This window comes from Oncorhynchus keta, unplaced genomic scaffold (assembly GCF_023373465.1).
Source record: "Oncorhynchus keta strain PuntledgeMale-10-30-2019 unplaced genomic scaffold, Oket_V2 Un_contig_16103_pilon_pilon, whole genome shotgun sequence".
Taxonomy (NCBI): Eukaryota; Metazoa; Chordata; class Actinopteri; order Salmoniformes; family Salmonidae; genus Oncorhynchus; species Oncorhynchus keta.
In genome coordinates, this window is record NW_026279709.1 from 5,001 (window position 1) to 30,881 (window position 25,881).

Here is a 25,881-nt window from a genome sequence, read left to right on the forward strand (position 1 = left end):
ATTGGTTTTAGTGGAGCTGGGGTTCTCCTTGAACTCTGCATCGTATTGGTTTTAGTGGAGCTGGGGTTCTCCTTGAACTCTCTGCATCGTATTGGTTTTAGTGGAGCTGGGGTTCTCCTTGAACTCTGCATCGTATTGGTTTTAGTGGAGCTGGGGTTCTGCCTTGAAGCTCTCTGCATCGTATTGGTTTTAGTGGAGCTGGGGTTCTCCTTGAACTCTGCATCTCTGCTTGAATCGCATATTGGTTTTAGTGGAGCTGGGGTTCTCCTTGAACTCTCTGCATCGTATTGGTTTTAGTGGAGCTGGGGTTCTCCTTGAACTCTGCATCGTATTGGTTTTAGTGGAGCTGGGGTTCTCCTTGAACTCTGCATCGTATTGGTTTTAGTGGAGCTGGGGTTCTCCTTGAACTCTCTGCATCGTATTGGTTTTAGTGGAGCTGGGGTTCTCCTTGAACTCTCTGCATCGTATTGGTTTTAGTGGAGCTGGGGGGTTCTCCTTGAACTCTCTGCATCGTATTGGTTTTAGTGGAGCTGGGGTAGTGGAGCTGGGGTTCTCCTTGAACTCTGGTATTGGTTTTAGTGGAGCTGGGGTTCTCCTTGAACTCTGCATCGTATTGGTTTTAGTGGAGCTGGGGTTCTCCTTGAACTCTCTGCATCGTATTGGTTTTTAGTGGAGCATCGTATTGGTTTTAGTTCTCCTTGAACTCTCTGCATCGTATTGGTTTTAGTGGAGCTGGGGTTCTCCTTGAACTCTCTGCATCGTATTGGTTTTAGTGGAGCTGGTTCTCCTTGAACTCTGCATCGTATTGGTTTTAGTGGAGCTGGGGTTCTCCTTGAACTCTGCATCGTATTGGTTTTAGTGGAGCTGGGGTTCTCCTTGAACTCTGCATCGTATTGGTTTTAGTGGAGCTGGGTTCTCCTTGAACTCTGCATCGTATTGGTTTTAGTGGAGCTGGGGTTCTCCTTGAACTCTGCATCGTATTGGTTTTAGTGGAGCTGGGGTTCTCCTTGAACTCTGCATCGTATTGGTTTTTTTATTGGTTTTAGTGGAGTTTTAGTGGAGCTGGGGTTCTCCTTGAACTCTCTGCATCGTATTGGTTTTAGTGGAGCTGGGGCATCGTATTGGTTTTAGTGGAGCTGGGGTTCTCCTTGAACTCTCTGCATCGTATTGGTTTTAGTGGAGCTGGGGTTCTCCTTGAACTCTCTGCATCGTATTGGTTTTAGTGGAGCTGGGGTTCTCCTTGAACTCTGCATCGTATTGGTTTTAGTGGAGCTGGGGTTCTCCTTGAACTCTGCTCTGCATCGAACTCTCTATTGGTTTTAGTGGAGCTGGGGTTCTCCTTGAACTCTGCATCTCTGCATCGTATTGGTTTTAGTGGAGCTGGGGTTCTCCTTGAACTCTGCATCGTATTGGTTTTAGTGGAGCTGGGGTTCTCCTTGAACTCTGCATCGTATTGGTTTTAGTGGAGGAGCTGAACTCTGCATCGTATTGGTTTTAGTTCTCCTTGAACTCTGCATCGTATTGGTTTTAGTGGAGCTGGGGTTCTCCTTGAACTCTCTGCATCGTATTGGTTTTAGTGGAGCTGGGGTTCTCCTTGAACTCTCTGCATCGTATTGGTTTTAGTGGAGCTGGGGTTCTCCTTGAACTCTCTGCATCGTATTGGTTTTAGTGGAGCTGGGGTTCTCCTTGAACTCTGCATCGTATTGGTTTTAGTGGAGCTGGTTTTAGGGTTCTCCTTGAACTCTCTGCATCGTATTGGTTTTAGTGGAGCTGGGGTTCTCCTTGAACTCTGCATTAGTGGAGCTGGGGTATTGGTTTTAGTGGAGCTGGGGTTCTCCTTGAACTCTGCATCGTATTGGTTTTAGTGGAGCTGGGGTTCTCCTTGAACTCTCTGCATCGTATTGGTTTTAGTGGAGCTGGGGTTCTCCTTGAACTCTCTGCATCGTATTGGTTTTAGTGGAGCTGGGGTTCTCCTTGAACTCTGCATCTGTATTGGTTTTAGTGGAGCTGGGGTTCTCCTTGAACTCTGCATCGTATTGGTTTTAGTGGAGCTGGGGTTCTCCTTGAACTCTCTGCATCGTATTGGTTTTAGTGGAGCTGGGGTTCTCCTTGAACTCTCTGCATCGTATTGGTTTTAGTGGAGCTGGGGTTCTCCTTGAACTCTGCATCGTATTGGTTTTAGTGGAGCTGGGGTTCTCCTTGAACTCTGCATCGTATTGGTTTTAGTGGAGCTGGGTTCTCCTTGAACTCTTCGTATTGGTTTTAGTGGAGCCTTGAACTCTGCATCGTATTGGTTTTAGTGGAGCTGGGGTTCTCCTTGAACTGAACTCTGCATCGTATTGGTTTTAGTGGAGCTGGGGTTCTCCTTGAACTCTCTGCATCGTATTGGTTTTAGTGGAGCTGGGGTTCTCCTTGAACTCTGCATCGTATTGGTTTTAGTGGAGCTGGGGTTCTCCTTGAACTCTGCATCGTATTGGTTTTAGTGGAGCTGGGGTTCTCCTTGAACTCTCTGCATCGTATTGGTTTTAGTGGAGCTGGGGTTCTCCTTGAACTCTCTGCATCGTATTGGTTTTAGTGGAGCTGGGGTTCTCCTTGAACTCTGCTCTCTGCATCGCATCGTATTGGTTTTAGTGGAGCTGGGGTTCTCCTTGAACTCTCTGCATCGTATTGGTTTTAGTGGAGCTGGGGTTCTCCTTGAACTCTGCATCGTATTGGTTTTAGTGGAGCTGGGGTTCTCCTTGAACTCTGCATCGTATTGGTTTTAGTGGAGCTGGGGTTCTCCTTGAACTCTCTGCATCGTATTGGTTTTAGTGGAGCTGGGGTTCTCCTTGAACTCTCTGCATCGTATTGGTTTTAGTGGAGCTGGGGTTCTCCTTCTCTCTGCATCGTATTGGTTTTAGTGAGCTGGGGTTCTCCTGAACTCTGCATCGTATTGGTTTTAGTGGAGCTGGGGTTCTCCTTGAACTCTGCATCGTATTGGTTTTAGTGGAGCTGGGGTTCTCCTTGAACTCTGCATCGTATTGGTTTTAGTGGAGCTGGGGTTCTCCTTGAACTCTGCATCGTATTGGTTTTTAGTGGAGCTGGAGGGGTTCTCCTTGAACTCTGCATCGTATTGGTTTTAGTGGAGCTGGGGTTCTCCTTGAACTCTGCATCGTATTGGTTTTAGTGGAGCTGGGGTTCTCCTTGAACTCTCTGCATCGTATTGGTTTTAGTGGAGCTGGGGTTCTCCTTGAACTCTGCATGGGTTTTAGTGGAGCTGGGGTTCTCCTTGAACTCTCTGCATCGTATTGGTTTTAGTGGAGCTGGGGTTCTCCTTGAACTCTGCATCGTATTGGTTTTAGTGGAGCTGGGGTTCTCCTTGAACTCTGCATCGTATTGGTTTTAGTGGAGCTGGGGTTCTCCTTGAACTCTGCATCGTATTGGTTTTAGTGGAGCTGGGGTTCTCCTTGAACTCTCTGCATCGTATTGGTTTTAGTGGAGCTGGGGTTCTCCTTGAACTCTCTGCATCGTATTGGTTTTAGTGGAGCTGGGGTTCTCCTTGAACTCTCTGCATCGTATTGGTTTTGGAGCTGGGGTTCTCCTTGAACTCTGCATCGTATTGGTTTTAGTGGAGCTGGGGTTCTCCTTGAACTCTCTGCATCGTATTGGTTTTAGTGGAGCTGTTCTCCTTGAACTCTGCGTATTGGTTTTAGTGGAGCTGGGGTTCTCCTTGAACTCTGCATCGTATTGGTATTTTTAGTGGAGCTGGGGTTCTCCTTGAACTCTCTGCATCTGTATTGGTTTTAGTGGAGCTGGGGTTCTCCTTGAACTCTCTGCATCGTATTGGTTTTAGTGGAGCTGGGGTTCTCCTTGAACTCTCTGCATCGTATTGGTTTTAGTGGAGCTGGGGTTCTCCTTGACTCTCTGCACTCTGCATCGTGCATCGTATTGGTTTTAGTGGAGCTGGGGACTCTGAACTCTTGCATCCCCCACACCAGACAATTTGAATACTCTCATATTGTGTCGTTTTATTCATGACATAGTCATTATATATTCATGACATAGTCATTATATATTCATGACATAGTCATTATATATTCATGATATAGTCATTATATATTCCTGATATAGTCATTATATATTCCTGATATAGTCATTATATATTCATGACATAGTCATTATATATTCCTCATTATATAGATATCATTATATATTCATGATATAGTCATTATATATTCTGATATAGTCATTATATATTCCTGATATAGTCATTATATATTCATGACATAGTCATTATATATATTCATTATATATGATAAGTTCCTGATATAGTCATTATATATTGATATAGTCATTATATGACATAGTCATTATATATTCATGACATAGTCATTATATATTCATGTCATTATATACTGATATAGTCATTATATATTCATGATATGGTCTAGTCATTATATATTCCTGATATAGTCATTATATATTCATGACATAGTCATTATATATTCCTGATATTCATTATATATTCCTGATATAGTCATTATATATTCCTGATATAGTCATTATATATTCATGACATAGTCATTATATATTCCTGATATAGTCATTATATATTCCTGATATAGTCATTATATATTCCTGATATAGTCATTATATATTCCTGATATAGTCATTATATATTCATGATATAGTCATTATATATTCCTGATATAGTCATTATATATTCCTGATATAGTCATTATATATTCCTGATAAGTTCCTGATATAGTCATTATATAATCCTGATATAGTCATTATATATTCATGATATAGTCATTATATATTCCTGATATAGTCATTATATATTCATGACATAGTCATTATATATTCCTGATATAGTCATAGTCATTATATGTTCCTGATATAGTCATTATATATTCCTGATATAGTCATTATATATTCCTGACATAGTCATTATATATTCTGATATAGTCATTATATATTCATGACATGTCATTAAGTTCCTGATAAGTTCCTGATATATGATTAATATTCCAGTCATTATATATTCCTGGTCATTATTATTCATATTCATGCCTGATATAGTCATTATATATTTGATTCATTATATATTCCTGATATAGTCATTATATATTCCTGCTATAGTCATTATATATTCATGACATGGCTGATATGATAGCATTATATACTGATAAGTTCCTGATATAGTCATTATATATTCCTGATACTCCAGAGTGTTTTGACGTTGCAGAGCGAGAGGTCCAGCTAGCTCATTATATATTCATGGGAAGTTCTGATATAGTCATTATATACTGATATAGTCATTATATATTCATGACATAGTCAATACGTCATTATATATTCATATAGTCATTGTATACTGCTATACATTATATATTCATGACATAGTCATTATATATTCATGATATAGAGATATACAAACATTGTTCGTGACCATTATATATTCATCGCATTATATAGAACTGTGTGCTGCTATCCTTCCGCGTTGCAGAGCAGGTCCAGGTAGATACTACTGCACCGAGAGAGACAAACTGTTCACCTACATCGCTATAGAACTGTGTGCTGCTACGCTACAACAGGTAGGTAGATACTACTGCACCGAGCGAGACAAACTGTTCACCTACATCGCTATAGAACTGTGTGCTGCTACGCTACAACAGGTAGGTAGATACTACTGCACCGAGAGAGACAAACTGTTCACCTACATCGCTATAGAACTGTGCTGCTACGCTACAACAGGTAGGTAGATACCACTGCACCGAGAGAGACAAACTGTTCACCTACATCGCTATAGAACTGTGTGCTGCTACGCTACAACAGGTAGGTAGATACTACTGCACCGAGAGAGACAAACTGTTCACCTACATCGCTATAGAACTGTGTGCTGCTACGCAACACAACAGGTAGGTAGATACTATAACCTGGTAGTGTAGACAAACCTGTTCATATATATAACCTGGTAGTGTATATATAACCTGGTAGTGTTTATATATAACCTGGTAGTGTATATATAACCTGGTAGTGTATAAATATAACCTGGTAGTGTATATATATAACCTGGTAGTGTATATATATAACCTGGTAGTGTATATATAACCTGGTAGTGTATATATAACCAGGTAGTGTATATATATAACCTGGTAGTATGTATATAACCTGGTAGTGTATATATATAACTGGTAGTGTATATATAACCTGGTAGTGTATATATAACCTGGTAGTGTATATATAACCTGGTAGTATGTATATAACCTGGTAGTGTATATATAACCTGGTAGTGTATATATAACCTGGTAGTATGTATATAACCTGGTAGTGTGTATATATAACCTGGTAGTGTGTATATAACCTGGTAGTGTATATATAACCTGGTAGTGTATATATAACCTGGTAGTGTGTATATAACCTGGTAGTGTATATATAACCTGGTAGTGTATATATATAACCTGGTAGTGTGTATATAACCTGGTAGTGTATATATAACCTGGTAGTGTATATATAACCTGGTAGTGTATATATATAACCTGGTAGTGTGTATATAACCTGGTAGTGTATATATAACCTGGTAGTGTATATATAACCTGGTAGTGTATATATAACCTGGTAGTGTATATATAACCTGGTAGTGTATATATATATAACCTGGTAGTGTGTATATATAACCTGGTAGTGTATATATAACCTGGTAGTGTGTATATATAACCTGGTAGTGTGTATATATAACCTGGTAGTGTATATATAACCTGGTAGTGTATATATAACCTGGTAGTGTATATATAACCTGGTAGTGTATATATATAACCTGGTAGTATATATATAACCTGGTAGTGTGTATATATAACCTGGTAGTGTATATATAACCTGGTAGTGTATATATATAACCTGGTAGTGTGTATATATATAACCTGGTAGTGTATATATAACCTGGTAGTGTATATATAACCTGGTAGTGTATATATATAACCTGGTAGTGTATATATATAACCTGGTAGTGTATATATATAACCTGGTAGTGTATATATAACCTGGTAGTGTATATATAACCTGGTAGTGTATATATAACCTGGTAGTGTATATATAACCTGGTAGTGTATATATAACCTGGTAGTGTATATATATAACCTGGTAGTGTATATATAACCTGGTAGTGTATATATAACCTGGTAGTGTATATATAACCTGGTAGTGTATATATAACCTGGTAGTGTATATATATATAACCTGGTAGTGTATATATATATAACCTGGTAGTGTATATATAACCTGGTAGTGTGTATATATAACCTGGTAGTGTGTATATAACCTGGTAGTGTATATATATAACCTGGTAGTGTGTATATATATAACCTGGTAGTGTATATATAACCTGGTAGTGTATATATAACCTGGTAGTGTATATATATAACCTGGTAGTGTATATATAACCTGGTAGTGTATATATATAACCTGGTAGTGTATATATATATAACCTGGTAGTGTATATATATAACCTGGTAGTGTATATATAACCTGGTAGTGTGTATATAACCTGGTAGTGTGTATATAACCTGGTAGTGTATATATAACCTGGTAGTATATATAACCTGGTAGTGTATATATATAACCTGGTAGTGTATATATAACCTGGTAGTGTATATATATAACCTGGTAGTGTATATATATAACCTGGTAGTGTATATATATAACCTGGTAGTGTGTATATATATAACCTGGTAGTATGTATATATAACCTGGTAGTGTATATATATATAACCTGGTAGTGTATATATATAACCTGGTAGTATATATATATATATATATAACCTGATAGTGTATATATATAACCTGGTAGTATATATATATATATATAACCTGGTAGTGTATATATAACCTGGTAGTGTATATATATAACCTGGTAGTGTATATATATATAACCTGGTAGTGTATATATAACCTGGTAGTGTATATATATATAACCTGGTAGTGTATATATAACCTGGTAGTATATATATATAACCTGGTAGTGTATATATAACCTGGTAGTGTATATATATATAACCTGGTAGTGTATATATAATCTGGTAGTGTATATATAACCTGGTAGTGTATATATATAACCTGGTAGTGTATATATAATCTGGTAGTGTATATATATAACCTGGTAGTGTATATATAACCTGGTAGTGTATATATATAACCTGGTAGTGTATATATAACCTGGTAGTGTATATATAACCTGGTAGTATGTATATAACCTGGTAGTGTATATATAACCTGGTAGTGTATATATATAACCTGGTAGTGTATATATATATAACCTGGTAGTGTATATATATAACCTGGTAGTGTGTATATATATAACCTGGTAGTATGTATATATAACCTGGTAGTGTATATATATATATATATATATAACCTGGTAGTGTATATATATAACCTGGTAGTGTATATATATAACCTGGTAGTATATATATATATATATATATATAACCTGATAGTGTATATATGTAACCTGGTAGTGTATATATATAACCTGGTAGTGTATATATAACCTGGTAGTGTATATATAACCTGGTAGTGTATATATAACCTGGTAGTGTATATATATATAACCTGGTAGTGTATATATAACCTGGTAGTGTATATATATATAACCTGGTAGTGTATATATAATCTGGTAGTGTATATATAACCTGGTAGTGTATATATATAACCTGGTAGTGTATATATAACCTGGTAGTGTATATATATAACCTGGTAGTGTATATATAACCTGGTAGTGTATATATAACCTGGTAGTGTATATATAACCTGGTAGTGTATATATAACCTGGTAGTGTATATATAATCTGGTAGTGTATATATAACCTGGTAGTGTATATATATAACCTGGTAGTGTATATATATAACCTGGTAGTGTATATATATAACCTGGTAGTGTATATATAACCTGGTAGTGTATATATAACCTGGTAGTATGTATGTAACCTGGTAGTGTATATATAACCTGGTAGTGTATATATATAACCTGGTAGTGTATATATAACCTGGTAGTGTATATATAACCTGGTAGTGTATATATAACCTGGTAGTGTATATATAACCTGGTAGTGTATATATATAACCTGGTAGTGTATATATAACCTGGTAGTGTATATATAACCTGGTAGTGTGTATATATAACCTGGTAGTGTATATATATAACCTGGTAGTGTATATATAACCTGGTAGTATGTATATAACCTGGTAGTGTATATATAACCTGGTAGTGTATATATATATAACCTTGTAGTGTATATATATAACCTGGTAGTGTATATATAACCTGGTAGTGTATATATATAACCTAGTAGTGTATATATAACCTGGTAGTGTATATATATAACCTGGTAGTGTATATATATATAACCTGGTAGTGTATATATATAATAATAATATATACATTTAGCTGACGCTTTTATCCAAAGTGTACAGTCATGTGTGCATAATTCCTGGGTGGTGAATCGAATATATAACCTGGCGTTACAAGCGCCATGCTCTACCAACTGAGCCACAGAAGGACCACATATATAACCTGGTAGTGTATATATAACCTGGTAGTGTATATATATAACCTGGTAGTGTATATATATAACCTGGTAGTGTATATATATAACCTGGTAGTGTATATATAACCTGGTAGTGTATATATAACCTGGTAGTGTATATATAACCTGGTAGTATGTATATAACCTGGTAGTGTGTATATATAACCTGGTAGTGTATATATAACCTGGTAGTGTATATATAACCTGGTAGTGTATATATATAACCTGGTAGTGTATATATATAACCTGGTAGTATGTATATAACCTGGTAGTGTATATATAACCTGGTAGTGTATATATATAACCTGGTAGTGTATATATATAACCTGGTAGTGTATATATATATATAACCTGGTAGTGTATATATATAACCTGGTAGTGTATATATAACCTGGTAGTGTATATATAACCTGGTAGTGTATATATATATAACCTGGTAGTGTATATATATATAACCTGCTAGTGTATATATATATATATAACCTGGTAGTGTATATATATAACCTGGTAGTGTATATATATAACCTGGTAGTGTATATATAACCTGGTAGTGTATATATAACCTGGTAGTGTATATATATATAACCTGGTAGTGTATATATATATAACCTGGTAGTGTATATATAACCTGGTAGTGTGTATATATATAACCTGGTAGTGTATATATAACCTGGTAGTGTATATATATAACCTGGTAGTGTATATATATAACCTGGTAGTGTGTATATATATAACCTGGTAGTGTATATATATAACCTGGTAGTGTATATATAACCTGGTAGTGTATATATATAACCTGGTAGTGTATATATAACCTGGTAGTGTGTATATATATAACCTGGTAGTGTATATATATAACCTGGTAGTGTATATATAACCTGGTAGTGTATATATAACCTGGTAGTGTATATATATAACCTGGTAGTGTATATATATATAACCTGGTAGTGTATATATATAACCTGGTAGTGTATATATATAACCTGGTAGTATATATATAACCTGGTAGTGTATATATAACCTGGTAGTGTGTATATATATAACCTGGTAGTGTATATATATAACCTGGTAGTGTATATATATATATATATATAACCTGGTAGTGTATATATATAACCTGGTAGTGTATATATAACCTGGTAGTGTATATATAACCTGGTAGTATATATATATAACCTGGTAGTGTATATATATATAACCTGGTAGTATATATATATATATAACCTGGTAGTGTATATATATAACCTGGTAGTGTATATATAACCTGGTAGTGTAAAAGGGTAGTGTGTATATAACCTGGTAGTGTGTATATATAACCTGGTAGTGTATATATAACCTGGTAGTGTGTATATAACCTGGTAGTGTGTATATAACCTGGTAGTGTATATATAACCTGGTAGTATGTATATATAACCTGGTAGTGTGTATATATAACCTGGTAGTGTGTATATAACCTGGTAGTGTATATATAACCTGGTAGTGTGTATATAACCTGGTAGTGTATATATAACCTGGTAGTGTGTATATATATAACCTGGTAGTGTGTATATATAACCTGGTAGTGTATATATAACCTGGTAGTGTATATATATAACCTGGTAGTGTGTATATATATAACCTGGTAGTGTATATATATAACCTGGTAGTGTGTATATATATAACCTGGTAGTGTATATATAACCTGGTAGTGTGTATATATATAACCTGGTAGTGTGTATATATATAACCTGGTAGTGTGTATATATATAACCTGGTAGTGTGTATATATATAACCTGGTAGTGTGTATATATAACCTGGTAGTGTGTATATATATAACCTGGTAGTGTATATATATAACCTGGTAGTATATATAACCTGGTAGTATGTATATATAACCTGGTAGTGTGTATATAAAACCTGGTAGTGTATATATAACCTGGTAGTGTATATATAACCTGGTAGTGTATATATACAACCTGGTAGTGTATATATAACCTGGTAGTGTATATATATAACCTGGTAGTGTGTATATATATAACCTGGTAGTATGTATATATAACCTGGTAGTGTATATATATAACCTGGTAGTGTATATAGTATATATATATAACCTGGTAGTGTATATATAACCTGGTAGTGTGTATATATATAACCTGGTAGTGTGTATATATAACCTGGTAGTGTATATATATATAACCTGGTAGTGTGTATATATAACCTGGTAGTGTATATATAACCTGGTAGTGTGTATATATAACCTGGTAGTGTATATATAACCTGGTAGTGTATATATATAACCTGGTAGTGTATATATAACCTGGTAGTATATATATAACCTGGTAGTGTATATATAACCTGGTAGTGTATATATATATATAACCTGGTAGTGTGTATATATAACCTGGTAGTGTATATATATAACCTGGTAAGTATATATATATATAACCTGGTAGTGTATATATATAACCTGGTAGTGTGTATATATAACCTGGTAGTGTATATATAACCTGGTAGTGTATATATAACCTGGTAGTGTATATATATATATATAACCTGGTAGTGTGTATATAACCTGGTAGTGTATATATATAACCTGGTAGTGTATATATAACCTGGTAGTATATATATATAACCTGGTAGTATGTATGTAACCTGGTAGTGTGTATATAACCTGGTAGTGTATATATAACCTGGTAGTGTATATATATAACCTGGTAGTGTATATATAACCTGGTAGTGTGTATATAACCTGGTAGTGTATATATAACCTGGTAGTGTATATATATAACCTGGTAGTGTATATATATAACCTGGTAGTGTATATATATAACCTGGTAGTGTATATATATAACCTGGTAGTGTATATATAACCTGGTAGTGTATATATATATAACCTGGTAGTGTATATATAACCTGGTAGTGTATATATATAACCTGGTAGTGTATATATATAACCTGGTAGTGTATATATATATAACCTGGTAGTGTGTATATATAACCTGGTAGTGTATATATAACCTGGTAGTGTATATATATAACCTGGTAGTGTATATATATAACCTGGTAGTGTATATATATAACCTGGTAGTGTATATATATAACCTGGTAGTGTATATATATATAACCTGGTAGTGTATATATAACCTGGTAGTGTATATATAACCTGGTAGTGTATATATATATAACCTGGTAGTGTGTATATATAACCTGGTAGTGTATATATAACCTGGTAGTGTATATATATAACCTGGTAGTGTATATATAACCTGGTAGTGTATATATAACCTGGTAGTGTATATATATAACCTGGTAGTGTGTATATATAACCTGGTAGTGTATATATATATAACCTGGTAGTGTGTATATATATAACCTGGTAGTGTATATAACCTGGTAGTGTATATATATAACCTGGTAGTGTATATATATAACCTGGTAGTATATATAACCTGGTAGTGTATATATATCCTGGTAGTGTATGTATATAACCTGGTAGTGTATATATAACCTGGTAGTGTATATATATAACCTATATATGTATATATATACCTATATATATATATATATAACCTGGTAGTGTATATATAACCTGGTAGTGTATATATAACCTGGTAGTGTATATATATAACCTGGTAGTGTATATATAACCTGGTAGTGTATATATATAACCTGGTAGTGTATATATAACCTGGTAGTGTATATATATATAACCTGGTAGTGTATATATATATAACCTGGTAGTGTATATATAACCTGGTAGTATGTATATATAACCTGGTAGTGTATATATAACCTGGTAGTATATATATATAACCTGATAGTGTATATATAACCTGGTAGTGTATATATATATAACCTGGTAGTGTATATATAACCTGGTAGTGTATATATATAACCTGGTAGTGTATATATAACCTGGTAGTGTATATATATATAACCTGGTCGTGTATATATAACCTGGTAGTGTATATATATAACCTGGTAGTGTATATATAACCTGGTAGTGTATATATATATAACCTGGTAGTGTATATATATATAACCTGGTAGTGTATATATATCCTGGTAGTGTATGTATATAACCTGGTAGTGTATATATAACCTGGTAGTGTATATATAACCTGGTAGTATATATATATACCTATATAGTGTATATATATATAACCTGGTAGTGTATATATAACCTGGTAGTGTATATATAACCTGGTAGTGTATATATATAACCTGGTAGTGTATATATAACCTGGTAGTGTATATATATAACCTGGTAGTGTATATATAACCTGGTAGTGTATATATATATAACCTGGTAGTGTATATATATATAACCTGGTAGTGTATATATAACCTGGTAGTGTATATATAACCTGGTTGTGTATATATATAACCTGGTAGTATGTATATATAACCTGGTAGTGTATATATAACCTGGTAGTATATATATATAACCTGATAGTGTATATATAACCTGGTAGTGTATATATATATAACCTGGTAGTGTATATATAACCTGGTAGTGTATATATATAACCTGGTAGTGTATATATAACCTGGTAGTGTATATATATATAACCTGGTAGTGTATATATATAATCTGGTAGTGTATATATATAACCTGGTAGTGTATATATATAACCTGGTAGTGTGTATATATATAACCTGGTAGTGTGTGTATATATATAACCTGGTAGTGTGTATATATAATCTGGTAGTGTATATATAACCTGGTAGTGTATATATATAACCTGGTAGTGTATATATATAACCTGGTAGTGTATATATATAACCTGGTAGTGTGTATATATATAACCTGGTAGTGTATATATAACCTGGTAGTATATATAACCTGGTAGTGTATATATATAACCTGGTAGTGTATATATAACCTGGTAGTGTATATATAACCTGGTAGTATGTATATATAACCTGGTAGTATGTATGTAACATGGTAGTGTATGTATATATAACCTGGTAGTGTATATATATATATAACCTGGTAGTGTGTATATATATAACCTGTAGTATGTATATATAACCTGGTAGTTTGTATATATAACCTGGTAGTATATATATATAACCTGGTAGTGTATGTATATATAACCTGGTAGTGTATATATAACCTGGTAGTGTATATATAACCTGGTAGTGTATATATATAACCTGGTAGTGTATATATATAACCTGGTAGTGTATATATAACCTGGTAGTGTATATATATAACCTGGTAGTGTGTATATATATAACCTGGTAGTGTATATATATAACCTGGTAGTGTATATATATAACCTGGTAGTGTATATATATATATAACCTGGTAGTGTATATATATATAACCTGGTAGTGTATATATATATAACCTGGTAGTGTGTATATATATAACCTGGTAGTGTATATATATAACCTGGTAGTGTATATATATAACCTGGTAGTGTATATATAACCTGGTAGTGTATATATATATAACCTGGTAGTGTATATATAACCTGGTAGTGTATATATAACCTGGTAGTATGTATGTAACCTGGTAGTGTATATATAACCTGGTAGTGTATATATATAACCTGGTAGTGTATATATATAACCTGGTAGTATATATATATAACCTGGTAGTGTATATATAACCTGGTAGTGTATATATATAACCTGGTAGTGTATATATATAACCTGGTAGTGTATATATATAACCTGGTAGTGTATATATAACCTGGTAGTGTATATATATAATCTGGTAGAGTATATATATATAACCTGGTAGTGTGTATATATATAACCTGGTAGTGTATATATATAACCTGGTAGTGTATATATAACCTGGTAGTGTATATATATAACCTGGTAGTGTATATATAACCTGGTAGTGTATATATATACTCTTAGTGTGTATATATATAACCTGGTAGTGTATATATAACCTGGTAGTGTATATATAACCTGGTAGTGTATATATATAACCTGGTAGTGTATATATATAACCTGGTAGTGTATATATATATAACCTGGTAGTATATATATAACCTGGTAGTGTATATATAACCTGGTAGTGTGTATATAACCTGGTAGTGTATATATATAACCTGGTAGTGTATATATATATAACCTGGTAGTGTGTATATATATAACCTTGTAGTATGTATATATAACCTGGTAGTTTGTATATATAACCTGGTAGTGTATGTATATATAACCTGGTAGTGTATGTATATATAACCTGGTAGTGTATGTATATATAACCTGGTAGTGTATATATATAACCTGGTAGTATGTATATATAACCTGGTAGTGTATATATATATAACCTGGTAGTGTATATATATATAACCTGGTAGTGTATATATATAACCTGGTAGTGTATATATAACCTGGTAGTGTATATATATAACCTGGTAGTATATATATAACCTGGTAGTGTATATATATAACCTGGTAGTGTATATATATAACCTGGTAGTGTATATATATATATAACTGGTAGTGTATTTATATATAACCTGGTAGTGTATATATAACCTGGTAGTGTATATATAACCTGGTAGTATATATATAACCTGGTAGTGTATATATATATAACCTGGTAGTGTATATATATAACCTGGTAGTGTATATATATATAACCTTGTAGTATATATATAACCTGGTAGTGTATATAACCTGGTAGTGTATATATATATAACCTTGTAGTATGTATATAACCTGGTAGTGTATATATATAACCTGGTAGTGTGTATATATAACCTGGTAGTGTATATATATAACCTGGTAGTGTATATATATATATAACCTGGTAGTGTATATATATATAACCTGTTAGTGTATATATATATATAACCTTGTAGTATGTATATAACCTGGTAGTGTATATAACCTGGTAGTGTGTATATATATAACCTGGTAGTGTATATATAACCTGGTAGTGTATATATATATAACCTGGTAGTGTATATATATATAACCTGGTAGTGTATATATAACCTGGTAGTGTATATATAACCTGGTTGTGTATATATAACCTGGTAGTATGTATATATAACCTGGTAGTGTATATATAACCTGGTAGTGTATATATATAACCTGATAGTGTATATATAACCTGGTAGTGTATATATATATAACCTGGTAGTGTATATATAACCTGGTAGTGTATATATATAACCTGGTAGTGTATATATAACCTGGTAGTGTATATATATATAACCTGGTAGTGTATATATAACCTGGTAGTGTATATATATAACCTGGTAGTGTGTATATAACCTGGTAGTGTATATATATAACCTGGTAGTGTGTATATAACCTGGTAGTGTATATATATAACCTGGTAGTGTATATATAACCTGGTAGTGTATATATATAACCTGGTAGTGTATATATATAACCTGGTAGTGTATATATATAACCTGGTAGTGTGTATATATATAACCTGGTAGTGTATATATAACCTGGTAGTGTATATATAACCTGGTAGTGTATATATATAACCTGGTAGTGTATATATAACCTGGTAGTGTATATATAACCTGGTAGTGTATATATAACCTGGTAGTATGTATGTAACCTGGTAGTGTATGTATATATAACCTGGTAGTGTATATATATATATAACCTGGTAGTGTATATATATAACCTGTAGTATGTATATATAACCTGGTAGTTTGTATATATAACCTGGTAGTGTATATATATATAACCTGGTAGTGTATGTATATATAACCTGGTAGTGTATATATAACCTGGTAGTGTATATATAACCTTGTAGTATGTATATAACCTGGTAGTATATGTATATAACCTGGTAGTGTATATATAACCTTGTAGTGTATATATATAACCTGGTAGTGTATATATATAACCTGGTAGTGTATATATATAACCTGGTAGTGTATATATATAACCTGGTAGTATGTATATATATATATAACCTGGTAGTGTATATATATATAACCTGGTAGTGTATATATATATATAACCTGGTAGTGTATATATATATAACCTGGTAGTGTATATATATAACCTGGTAGTGTATATATATAACCTGGTAGTGTATATATAACCTGGTAGTGTATATATATATAACCTGGTAGTGTATATATAACCTGGTAGTGTATATATAACCTGGTAGTATGTATGTAACCTGGTAGTGTGTATATAACCTGGTAGTGTATATATATAACCTGGTAGTGTATATATATAACCTGGTAGAGTATATATATATAACCTGGTAGTGTATATATAACCTGGTAGTGTATATATATAACCTGGTAGTGTATATATATATAACCTGGTAGTGTATATATATAACCTGGTAGTGTATATATAACCTGGTAGTGTATATATATAATCTGGTAGAGTATATATATATAACCTGGTAGTGTATATATATATAACCTGGTAGTGTATATATATAACCTGGTAGTGTATATATAACATGGTAGTGTATATATATAACCTGGTAGTGTATATATAACCTGGTAGTGTATATATATAACCTGGTAGTATATATATAACCTGGTAGTGTATATATAACCTGGTAGTGTATATATAACCTGGTAGTGTATATATATAACCTGGTAGTGTATATATATATAACCTGGTAGTGTGTATATATATAACCTTGTAGTATGTATATATAACCTGGTAGTTTGTATATATAACCTGGTAGTGTATGTATATATAACCTGGTAGTGTATGTATATATAACCTGGTAGTGTATGTATATATAACCTGGTAGTGTATATATATAACCTGGTAGTGTGTATATAACCTGGTAGTGTGTATATATATAACCTGGTAGTGTATATATATATAACCTGGTAGTGTATATATATAACCTGGTAGTGTATATATAACCTGGTAGTGTAAAAGGGTAGTGTGTATATAACCTGGTAGTATGTATATATAACCTGGTAGTATGTATATATAACCTGGTAGTGTGTATATATAACCTGGTAGTGTGTATATAACCTGGTAGTGTATATATAACCTGGTAGTGTGTATATAACCTGGTAGTGTATATATAACCTGGTAGTGTATATATATAACCTGGTAGTGTGTATATATATAACCTGGTAGTGTATATATATAACCTGGTAGTGTGTATATAACCTGGTAGTGTATATATAACCTGGTAGTGTGTATATATATAACCTGGTAGTGTATATATATATAACCTGGTAGTGTGTATATATATAACCTGGTAGTGTGTATATATATAACCTGGTAGTGTATATATATAACCTGGTAGTGTATATATATAACCTGGTAGTGTATATATAACCTGGTAGTGTATATATATAACCTGGTAGTGTGTATATATATAACCTGGTAGTGTATATATATATAACCTGGTAGTGTATATATATAACCTGGTAGTGTATATATAACCTGGTAGTGTATATATATAACCTGGTAGTGTATATATAACCTGGTAGTGTATATATAACCTGGTAGTGTATATATATAACCTGGTAGTGTATATATATAACCTGGTAGTGTATATATATATATAACCTGGTAGTGTATATATATAACCTGGTAGTGTATATATATAACCTGGTAGTGTATATATATAACCTGGTAGTGTATATATATAACCTGGTAGTGTATATATATAACCTGGTAGTGTATATATATAACCTGGTAGTGTATATATAATCTGGTAGTGTATATATAACCTGGTAGTGTATATATATAACCTGGTAGTGTATATATATAACCTGGTAGTGTATATATATAACCTGGTAGTGTATATATATAACCTGGTAGTGTGTATATATAACCTGGTAGTGTATATATATAACCTGGTAGTATATATATATAACCTGGTAGTGTATATATATAACCTGGTAGTGTATATATAACCTGGTAGTGTATATATAACCTGGTAGTGTATATATAACCTGGTAGTGTGTATATATAACCTGGTAGTGTATATATATAACCTGGTAGTGTATATATATAACCTGGTAGTGTATATATATAACCTGGTAGTGTATATATAATCTGGTAGTGTATATATAACCTGGTAGTGTATATATATAACCTGGTAGTGTATATATATAACCTGGTAGTGTATATATATAACCTGGTAGTGTATATATATAACCTGGTAGTGTATATATATAACCTGGTAGTGTATATATATAACCTGGTAGTGTATATATATAACCTGGTAGTGTATATATATAACCTGGTAGTGTATATATAATCTGGTAGTGTATATATAATCTGGTAGTGTATATATATATAACCTGGTAGTATGTATATATAACCTGGTAGTGTATATATAACCTGGTAGTATGTATATATAACCTGGTAGTGTATATATATAACCTGGTAGTGTATATATATAACCTGGTAGTGTATATATAACCTGGTAGTATGTATATATAACCTGGTAGTGTATATATAACCTGGTAGTGTATATATATAACCTGGTAGTGTATATATATAACCTGGTAGTATATATATATAACCTGGTAGTGTATATATATAATCTGGTAGTGTATATATATAACCTGGTAGTGTATATATAATCTGGTAGTGTATATATAATCTGGTAGTGTATATATATATAACCTGGTAGTATGTATATATAACCTGGTAGTGTATATATAACCTGGTAGTGTATATATATAACCTGGTAGTGTGTATATATAACCTGGTAGTGTATATATAACCTGGTAGTGTATATATATAACCTGGTAGTGTGTATATAACCTGTGTATATGTAATGTGTATAACCTGTGTGTTCTCTAATGTCCCCAGTATGTGGAAGATCCGTCGTGCCACGCTGGTCTCAGCCCTGTCACTGTACTACAACAGACCATGTGTGGTCTCAGCCACCTCCACTCACTAAACATAGGTACTATGTACAGCTGTCTGTCTGACCGACCCGACACCTACCTACCCACCTCCCTACCTACCTACCCACCCACCTACCCACCCACCCACCTACCCACCCACCCACCTACCCACCTACCCACCTACCCACCTACCTACCTACCCTACCCCTACCTACCTACCTTCCTTCCTTCCTTCCTTCCTTCCTTCCTTCCTTCCTTCCTTCCTTCCTTGTGTGGTCTCAGTCACCTCCACTCACCCAACATAAAGTACCAGTCAAAAATGTGGACACACCTACCCATTCAAGGTTGTTTTTTAAACTTTTTGAACTATTTTCTACATCAGAACTATGACGTTCAACATAAGGAATCATGTAGGAACCGAAAAAAGTGTTAAACAAATCAAAATGTATTTTATATTTGAGATTCTCCTGCCTCGATGACAGCTTTGTACACTCTTGGCATTCTCTCAACCAGCTTCATATGGTAGTCACCTGGAATGCATTTCAATTAACAGGTGTGTCTTGTTAATTTGGGGGATTTCTTTCCTTCTTAATGTGTTTGAGCCAATCAGTCGTGTTGTGACAAGGTAGGGATAGTTTACAGAAGATAGTCCTATTTGGTAAAAGACCACGTCCGTATTATGGCAAGAACCGCTCAAATAAGAAAAGAGAAACGACAGTCCGTCATTACTTTAAGACATGAAGGTCAGTTTCAAGAACTTTGAACGTTTCTTCAAGTGCAGTCGCAAAAACCATCAAGCGCTATGATGAAACTGGCTCTCATGAAGACCGCCACAGGAAAGGAAGACCCAGAGTTACCTCTGCTGCAGAGGATAAGTTACCAGCCTCAGAAATTGCAGCCCAAATAAATGCTTCACAGAGTTCAAGTAACAGACTGTTTAGAGGAGACTGCATGAATCAGGCCTTTATAGTTGAATTGCTGCAAAGAAACCATTACTAAAGGACACCAGTAATAAGAAGAGACTTGCTTGGACCAAGAAACACGAGCAATGGATATTAGACTGGTGGAAATCTGTTCTTTGGTCTGATGAGTCCAAATTTGAGATTTTTGGTTCCAACCGCCGTGTCTTAGTGAGACGCAGAGTAGGTAAACAGATGATCTCCATATGTGTGGTTCCCACCGTGAAGCATGGAGGAGGTGGTGTGATGGTGTGTGGTTCCCACCGTGAAGCATGGAGGAGGAGGTGTGATGTCTTTGTGAGATGGAGAGTAGGTAAACAGATGATCTCCATATGTGTGGTTCCCACCGTGAAGCATGGAAGAGGTGGTGTGATGTCTTTGTGAGATGGAGAGTAGGTAAACAGATGATCTCCATATGTGTGGTTCCCACCGTGAAGCATGGAGGAGGTGGTGTGATGTCTTTGTGAGACGGAGAGTAGGTAAACAGATGATCTCCATATGTGTGGTTCCCACCGTGAAGCATGGAGGAGGTGGTGTGATGGTGTGTGGTTCCCACCGTGAAGCATGGAGGAGGAGGTGTGATGTCTTTGTGAGATGGAGAGTAGGTAAACAGATGATCTCCATATGTGTGGTTCCCACCGTGAAGCATGGAGGAGGAGGTGTGATGGTGCTCTGCTGGTGACACTGTTGGTGATTGATTTATAATTCAAGGCACACTTACCCAGCATGGCTACCACAGCATTCTGCAGCGATATATACCATCCCATCTGGTTTGGGCTTAGTGTTTGTTTTTCATCAGGACAATGACCCAACACACCTACAGGCTGTGTAAAAGGGCTATTTGACCAAGAAGGAGAGTGATGGAGTGCTGCATCAGATGACCTGGCATCCACAATCCCACGTCCTAAACCACGTCCTAGACTCGAGACTGGACTTGGACTCAGACTCAAACACAAGGGACTCTAGACTGGACTTGGACTCAGACTCAAACACAAGGGACTCGAGACTCAAGGTTTAGTGATTTGACAACACCACTGTTAACTTCTCTCTCTCCCCATCTCTCCATCTCTTCTCTCGCTCTCTCTCTCCATCTCTTCTCTCGCTCTCTCTCTCCGGTCGCTTTCTCTCTCTCTCTCTCTCTCTCTCTCTCTCTCTCTCTCTCTCTCTCTCTCTCTGGTCTCTTTCTCCCTCTCTCTCTCTCTCTCTCTATCTCCATCTATCTCTCTCTCCATCTCTCTCTCTCTCCATCTCTCTGGTCTCCAGTCCACAGGGATCTGAAGCCTCGTAACATCCTATTGTCTCAGCCAGGGCCCCTGGGGCGGGTGAGAGCGCTGATATCAGACTTCGGCCTGTGTAAAAAGATCCCTGAGGGAAGGACTAGTTTCTCTCTCCGCTCGGGGATACCGGGGACAGAGGGGTGGATCGCCCCGGAAGTACTGCTGGACACACCGGGACACAGCCCGGTGAGAGATACACACACACACACACACACACACACACACACACACACACACACACACACACACACACACACACACACACACACACACACACACACACACACACACACACACACACACACACACACACACACACACATAGTGAATAAAGTAATTAATTAATTAAATACTATAAGATTTTGATATCTTTCCATACTCTATGATATGAAAGACTTCAGTTCCCAGCAGGCTGTTTGTTCTACTGGGTTCTACTACTACTATAATACTACTCCTCTCTCTAGTGGGTTCTACTACTATAATACTACTCCTCTCTAGTGTGTTCTACTACTACTATAATACTACTCCTCTCTAGTGGGTTCTACTACTATAATACTACTCCTCTCTCTAGTGTGTTCTACTACTACTATAATACTACTCCTTCCTCTCTCTAGTGTGTTCTACTACTACTATAATACTACTTCCTCTCTCTAGTGTGTTCTACTACTACTATAATACTACTTCCTCTCTCTAGTGTGTTCTACTACTACTATAATACTACTTCCTCTCTCTAGTGTGTTCTACTACTACTATAATACTACTCCTCTCTCTAGTGGGTTCTACTACTACTATAATACTACTCCTCTCTCTAGTGTGTTCTACTACTACTATAATACTACCTCTCTCTAGTGTGTTCTACTACTATAATACTACTCCTCTCTCTAGTGTGTTCTACTATAATACTACTCCTCTCTCTAGTGGGTTCTACTACTATAATACTACTCCTCTCTCTAGTGGGTTCTACTACTATAATACTACTCCTCTCTCTAGTGTGTTCTACTACTACTATAATACTACTCCTCTCTCTGGAGTGTTCTACTACTACTATAATACTACTTCCTGTGTTCTACAGTGTTCTACTACTACTATAATACTACTCCTCTCTCTAGTGTGTTCTACTACTACTATAATACTACTCCTCTCTCTAGTGTGTTCTACTACTATAATACTACTCCTCTCTCTAGTGTGTTCTACTATAATACTACTCCTCTCTCTAGTGTGTTCTACTACTACTATAATACTACTCCTCTCTCTAGTGGGTTCTACTACTACTATAATACTACTCCTCTCTCTAGTGTGTTCTACTACTACTATAATACTACTCCTCTCTCTAGTGTGTTCTACTACTACTATAATACTACTCCTCTCTCTAGTGTGTTCTACTACTACTATAATACTACTCCTCTCTCTAGTGTGTTCTACTTCTACGATAATACTACTCCTCTCTCTAGTGTGTTCTACTACTACTATAATACTACTCCTCTCTCTAGTGTGTTCTACTACTACTATAATACTACTCCTCTCTCTAGTGTGTTCTACTACTACTATAATACTACCTCTCTCTAGTGTGTTCTACTACTATAATACTACTCCTCTCTCTAGTGTGTTCTACTACTACTATAATACTACTTCCTGTGTTCTACAGTGTTCTAACTATAATAATGTTGTGTCTCTCTCTAGACCCGTTGTGACCAGGCGGTGGATGTGTTCTCGGCAGGCTGTGTGTTCTACTACGTGGTCAGTAGGGGGCAGCACCCGTTTGGTGACACGCTACGACGCCAAGCTAACATCCTGACCGGGGAGTACTTCCTCACACACTTCCTGGAAGACGTGCATGGTGGGTGTGTGTCGTCTGTCGTTTAGAGACTCTTGAGATTCTGTGATTCTGATTGAGAGCTGTGCTCTAATTGGCTGTGTTTTGTGTCCGTCAGATGACATCATAGCGCGGGACCTGATAGAGCGAATGATCAACAGCGATCCAGAGTCCCGCCCCTCCACTTCCTCTATTCTTAAACACCCGTTCTTCTGGAGCCCTGATAAGCAACTTCAGTTCTTCCAGGTACCCCTCTACCTTTACCTCTACCCCTCTACCTTTACCTCTACCCCTCTACCTTTACCTCTACCCCGCTACCTCTCTACCGCTCTTCCTCTCTACCCACCTACCCCTCTACCTCTACCCCGCTACCTCTACCCCTCTACCTCTCTACCTCCCTACCCCTCTACCTCCCTACCCCTCTACCTCCCTACCCCTCTACCTCTACCCCGCTACCTCTACCCCGCTACCTCTACCCCCTACCCCTCTACCTCCCTACCCCTCTACCTTTACCTCTACCCCTCTACCTTTACCTCTACCCCGCTACCTCTCTACCGCTCTTCCTCCCTACCCCTCTACCCACCTACCCCTCTACCTCTACCCCGCTACCTCTACCCCTCTACCCTCTACCTCCCTACCCCTCTACCTCCCTACCCCTCTACCTCCCTACCCCTCTACCTCTCTACCTCTCTACCCCCTCTACCTCCCTACCCCTCTACCCCTCTACCTCTACCCCTCTACCTCTCTACCTCTCTACCCCTCTACCTCCCTACCTCTCTACCCTCTACCTCCCTACCCCTTTACCCCTCTACCCCTTTACCCCTCTACCTCTCTACCCCCTCTACCCCTCTACCTCTCTACCCCTCTACCCCCTCTACCTCCCTACCCCTCTACCTCCCTACCCCTCTACCTCCCTACCCCTCTACCTCTCTACCCCTCTACCATCTACCCCTCTACCAACTTCATCTCGTAGATTCTGCTACACACAATAGAGGAAGAAAGTCTTCTAGAACTAACCGTTGAGAATCGAGATAGAGAATAGAGAATCTTAGAGGGTCTTCTAGAACTAACCATTGAGAATCTAGATAGAGAGTCTTCTAGAACTAACCATTGAGAATCTAGATAGAGAGTCTTCTAGAACTAACCGTTGAGAATCTAGATAGAGAATAGGGAATCTTAGAGGGTCTTCTAGAACTAACCGTTGAGAATCTAGATAGAGAATAGAGAATCTTAGAGGGTCTTCTAGAACTAACCATTGAGAATCTAGATAGAGAGTCTTCTAGAACTAACCTTTCAGAATCTAGATAGAGAGTCTTCTAGAACTAACCGTTGAGAATCTAGATAGAGAATAGAGGATCTTAGAGGGTCTTCTCTTCATGTCCTTGTGTGTTTGAAGACAGCTGATAATCACAGCTCTCCTAAAACTAACTGTTGGAGGGACAAAAGTGTGATTGAGCATGAGATGACTCCTCATCATAGATCAGGAT

General features: G+C 35.8%; 1 protein-coding gene across 1 annotated transcript in view; it reads left to right on the top strand.

Moving 5' to 3' along the window:
* LOC127919249 (serine/threonine-protein kinase/endoribonuclease IRE1-like) overlaps nucleotides 1–25,881 on the top strand; it is a 35,510-nt gene that overhangs the window by 4,803 nt on the left and 4,826 nt on the right. Inside the window, exons 5-9 of the mRNA XM_052502732.1 lie at nucleotides 5,492–5,579; nucleotides 20,308–20,404; nucleotides 22,568–22,767; nucleotides 24,262–24,418; nucleotides 24,513–24,640. Of these exons, the coding sequence (XP_052358692.1) occupies nucleotides 5,492–5,579; nucleotides 20,308–20,404; nucleotides 22,568–22,767; nucleotides 24,262–24,418; nucleotides 24,513–24,640 (670 nt within the window). The remainder of the gene's footprint in view (nucleotides 1–5,491; nucleotides 5,580–20,307; nucleotides 20,405–22,567; nucleotides 22,768–24,261; nucleotides 24,419–24,512; nucleotides 24,641–25,881) is intronic.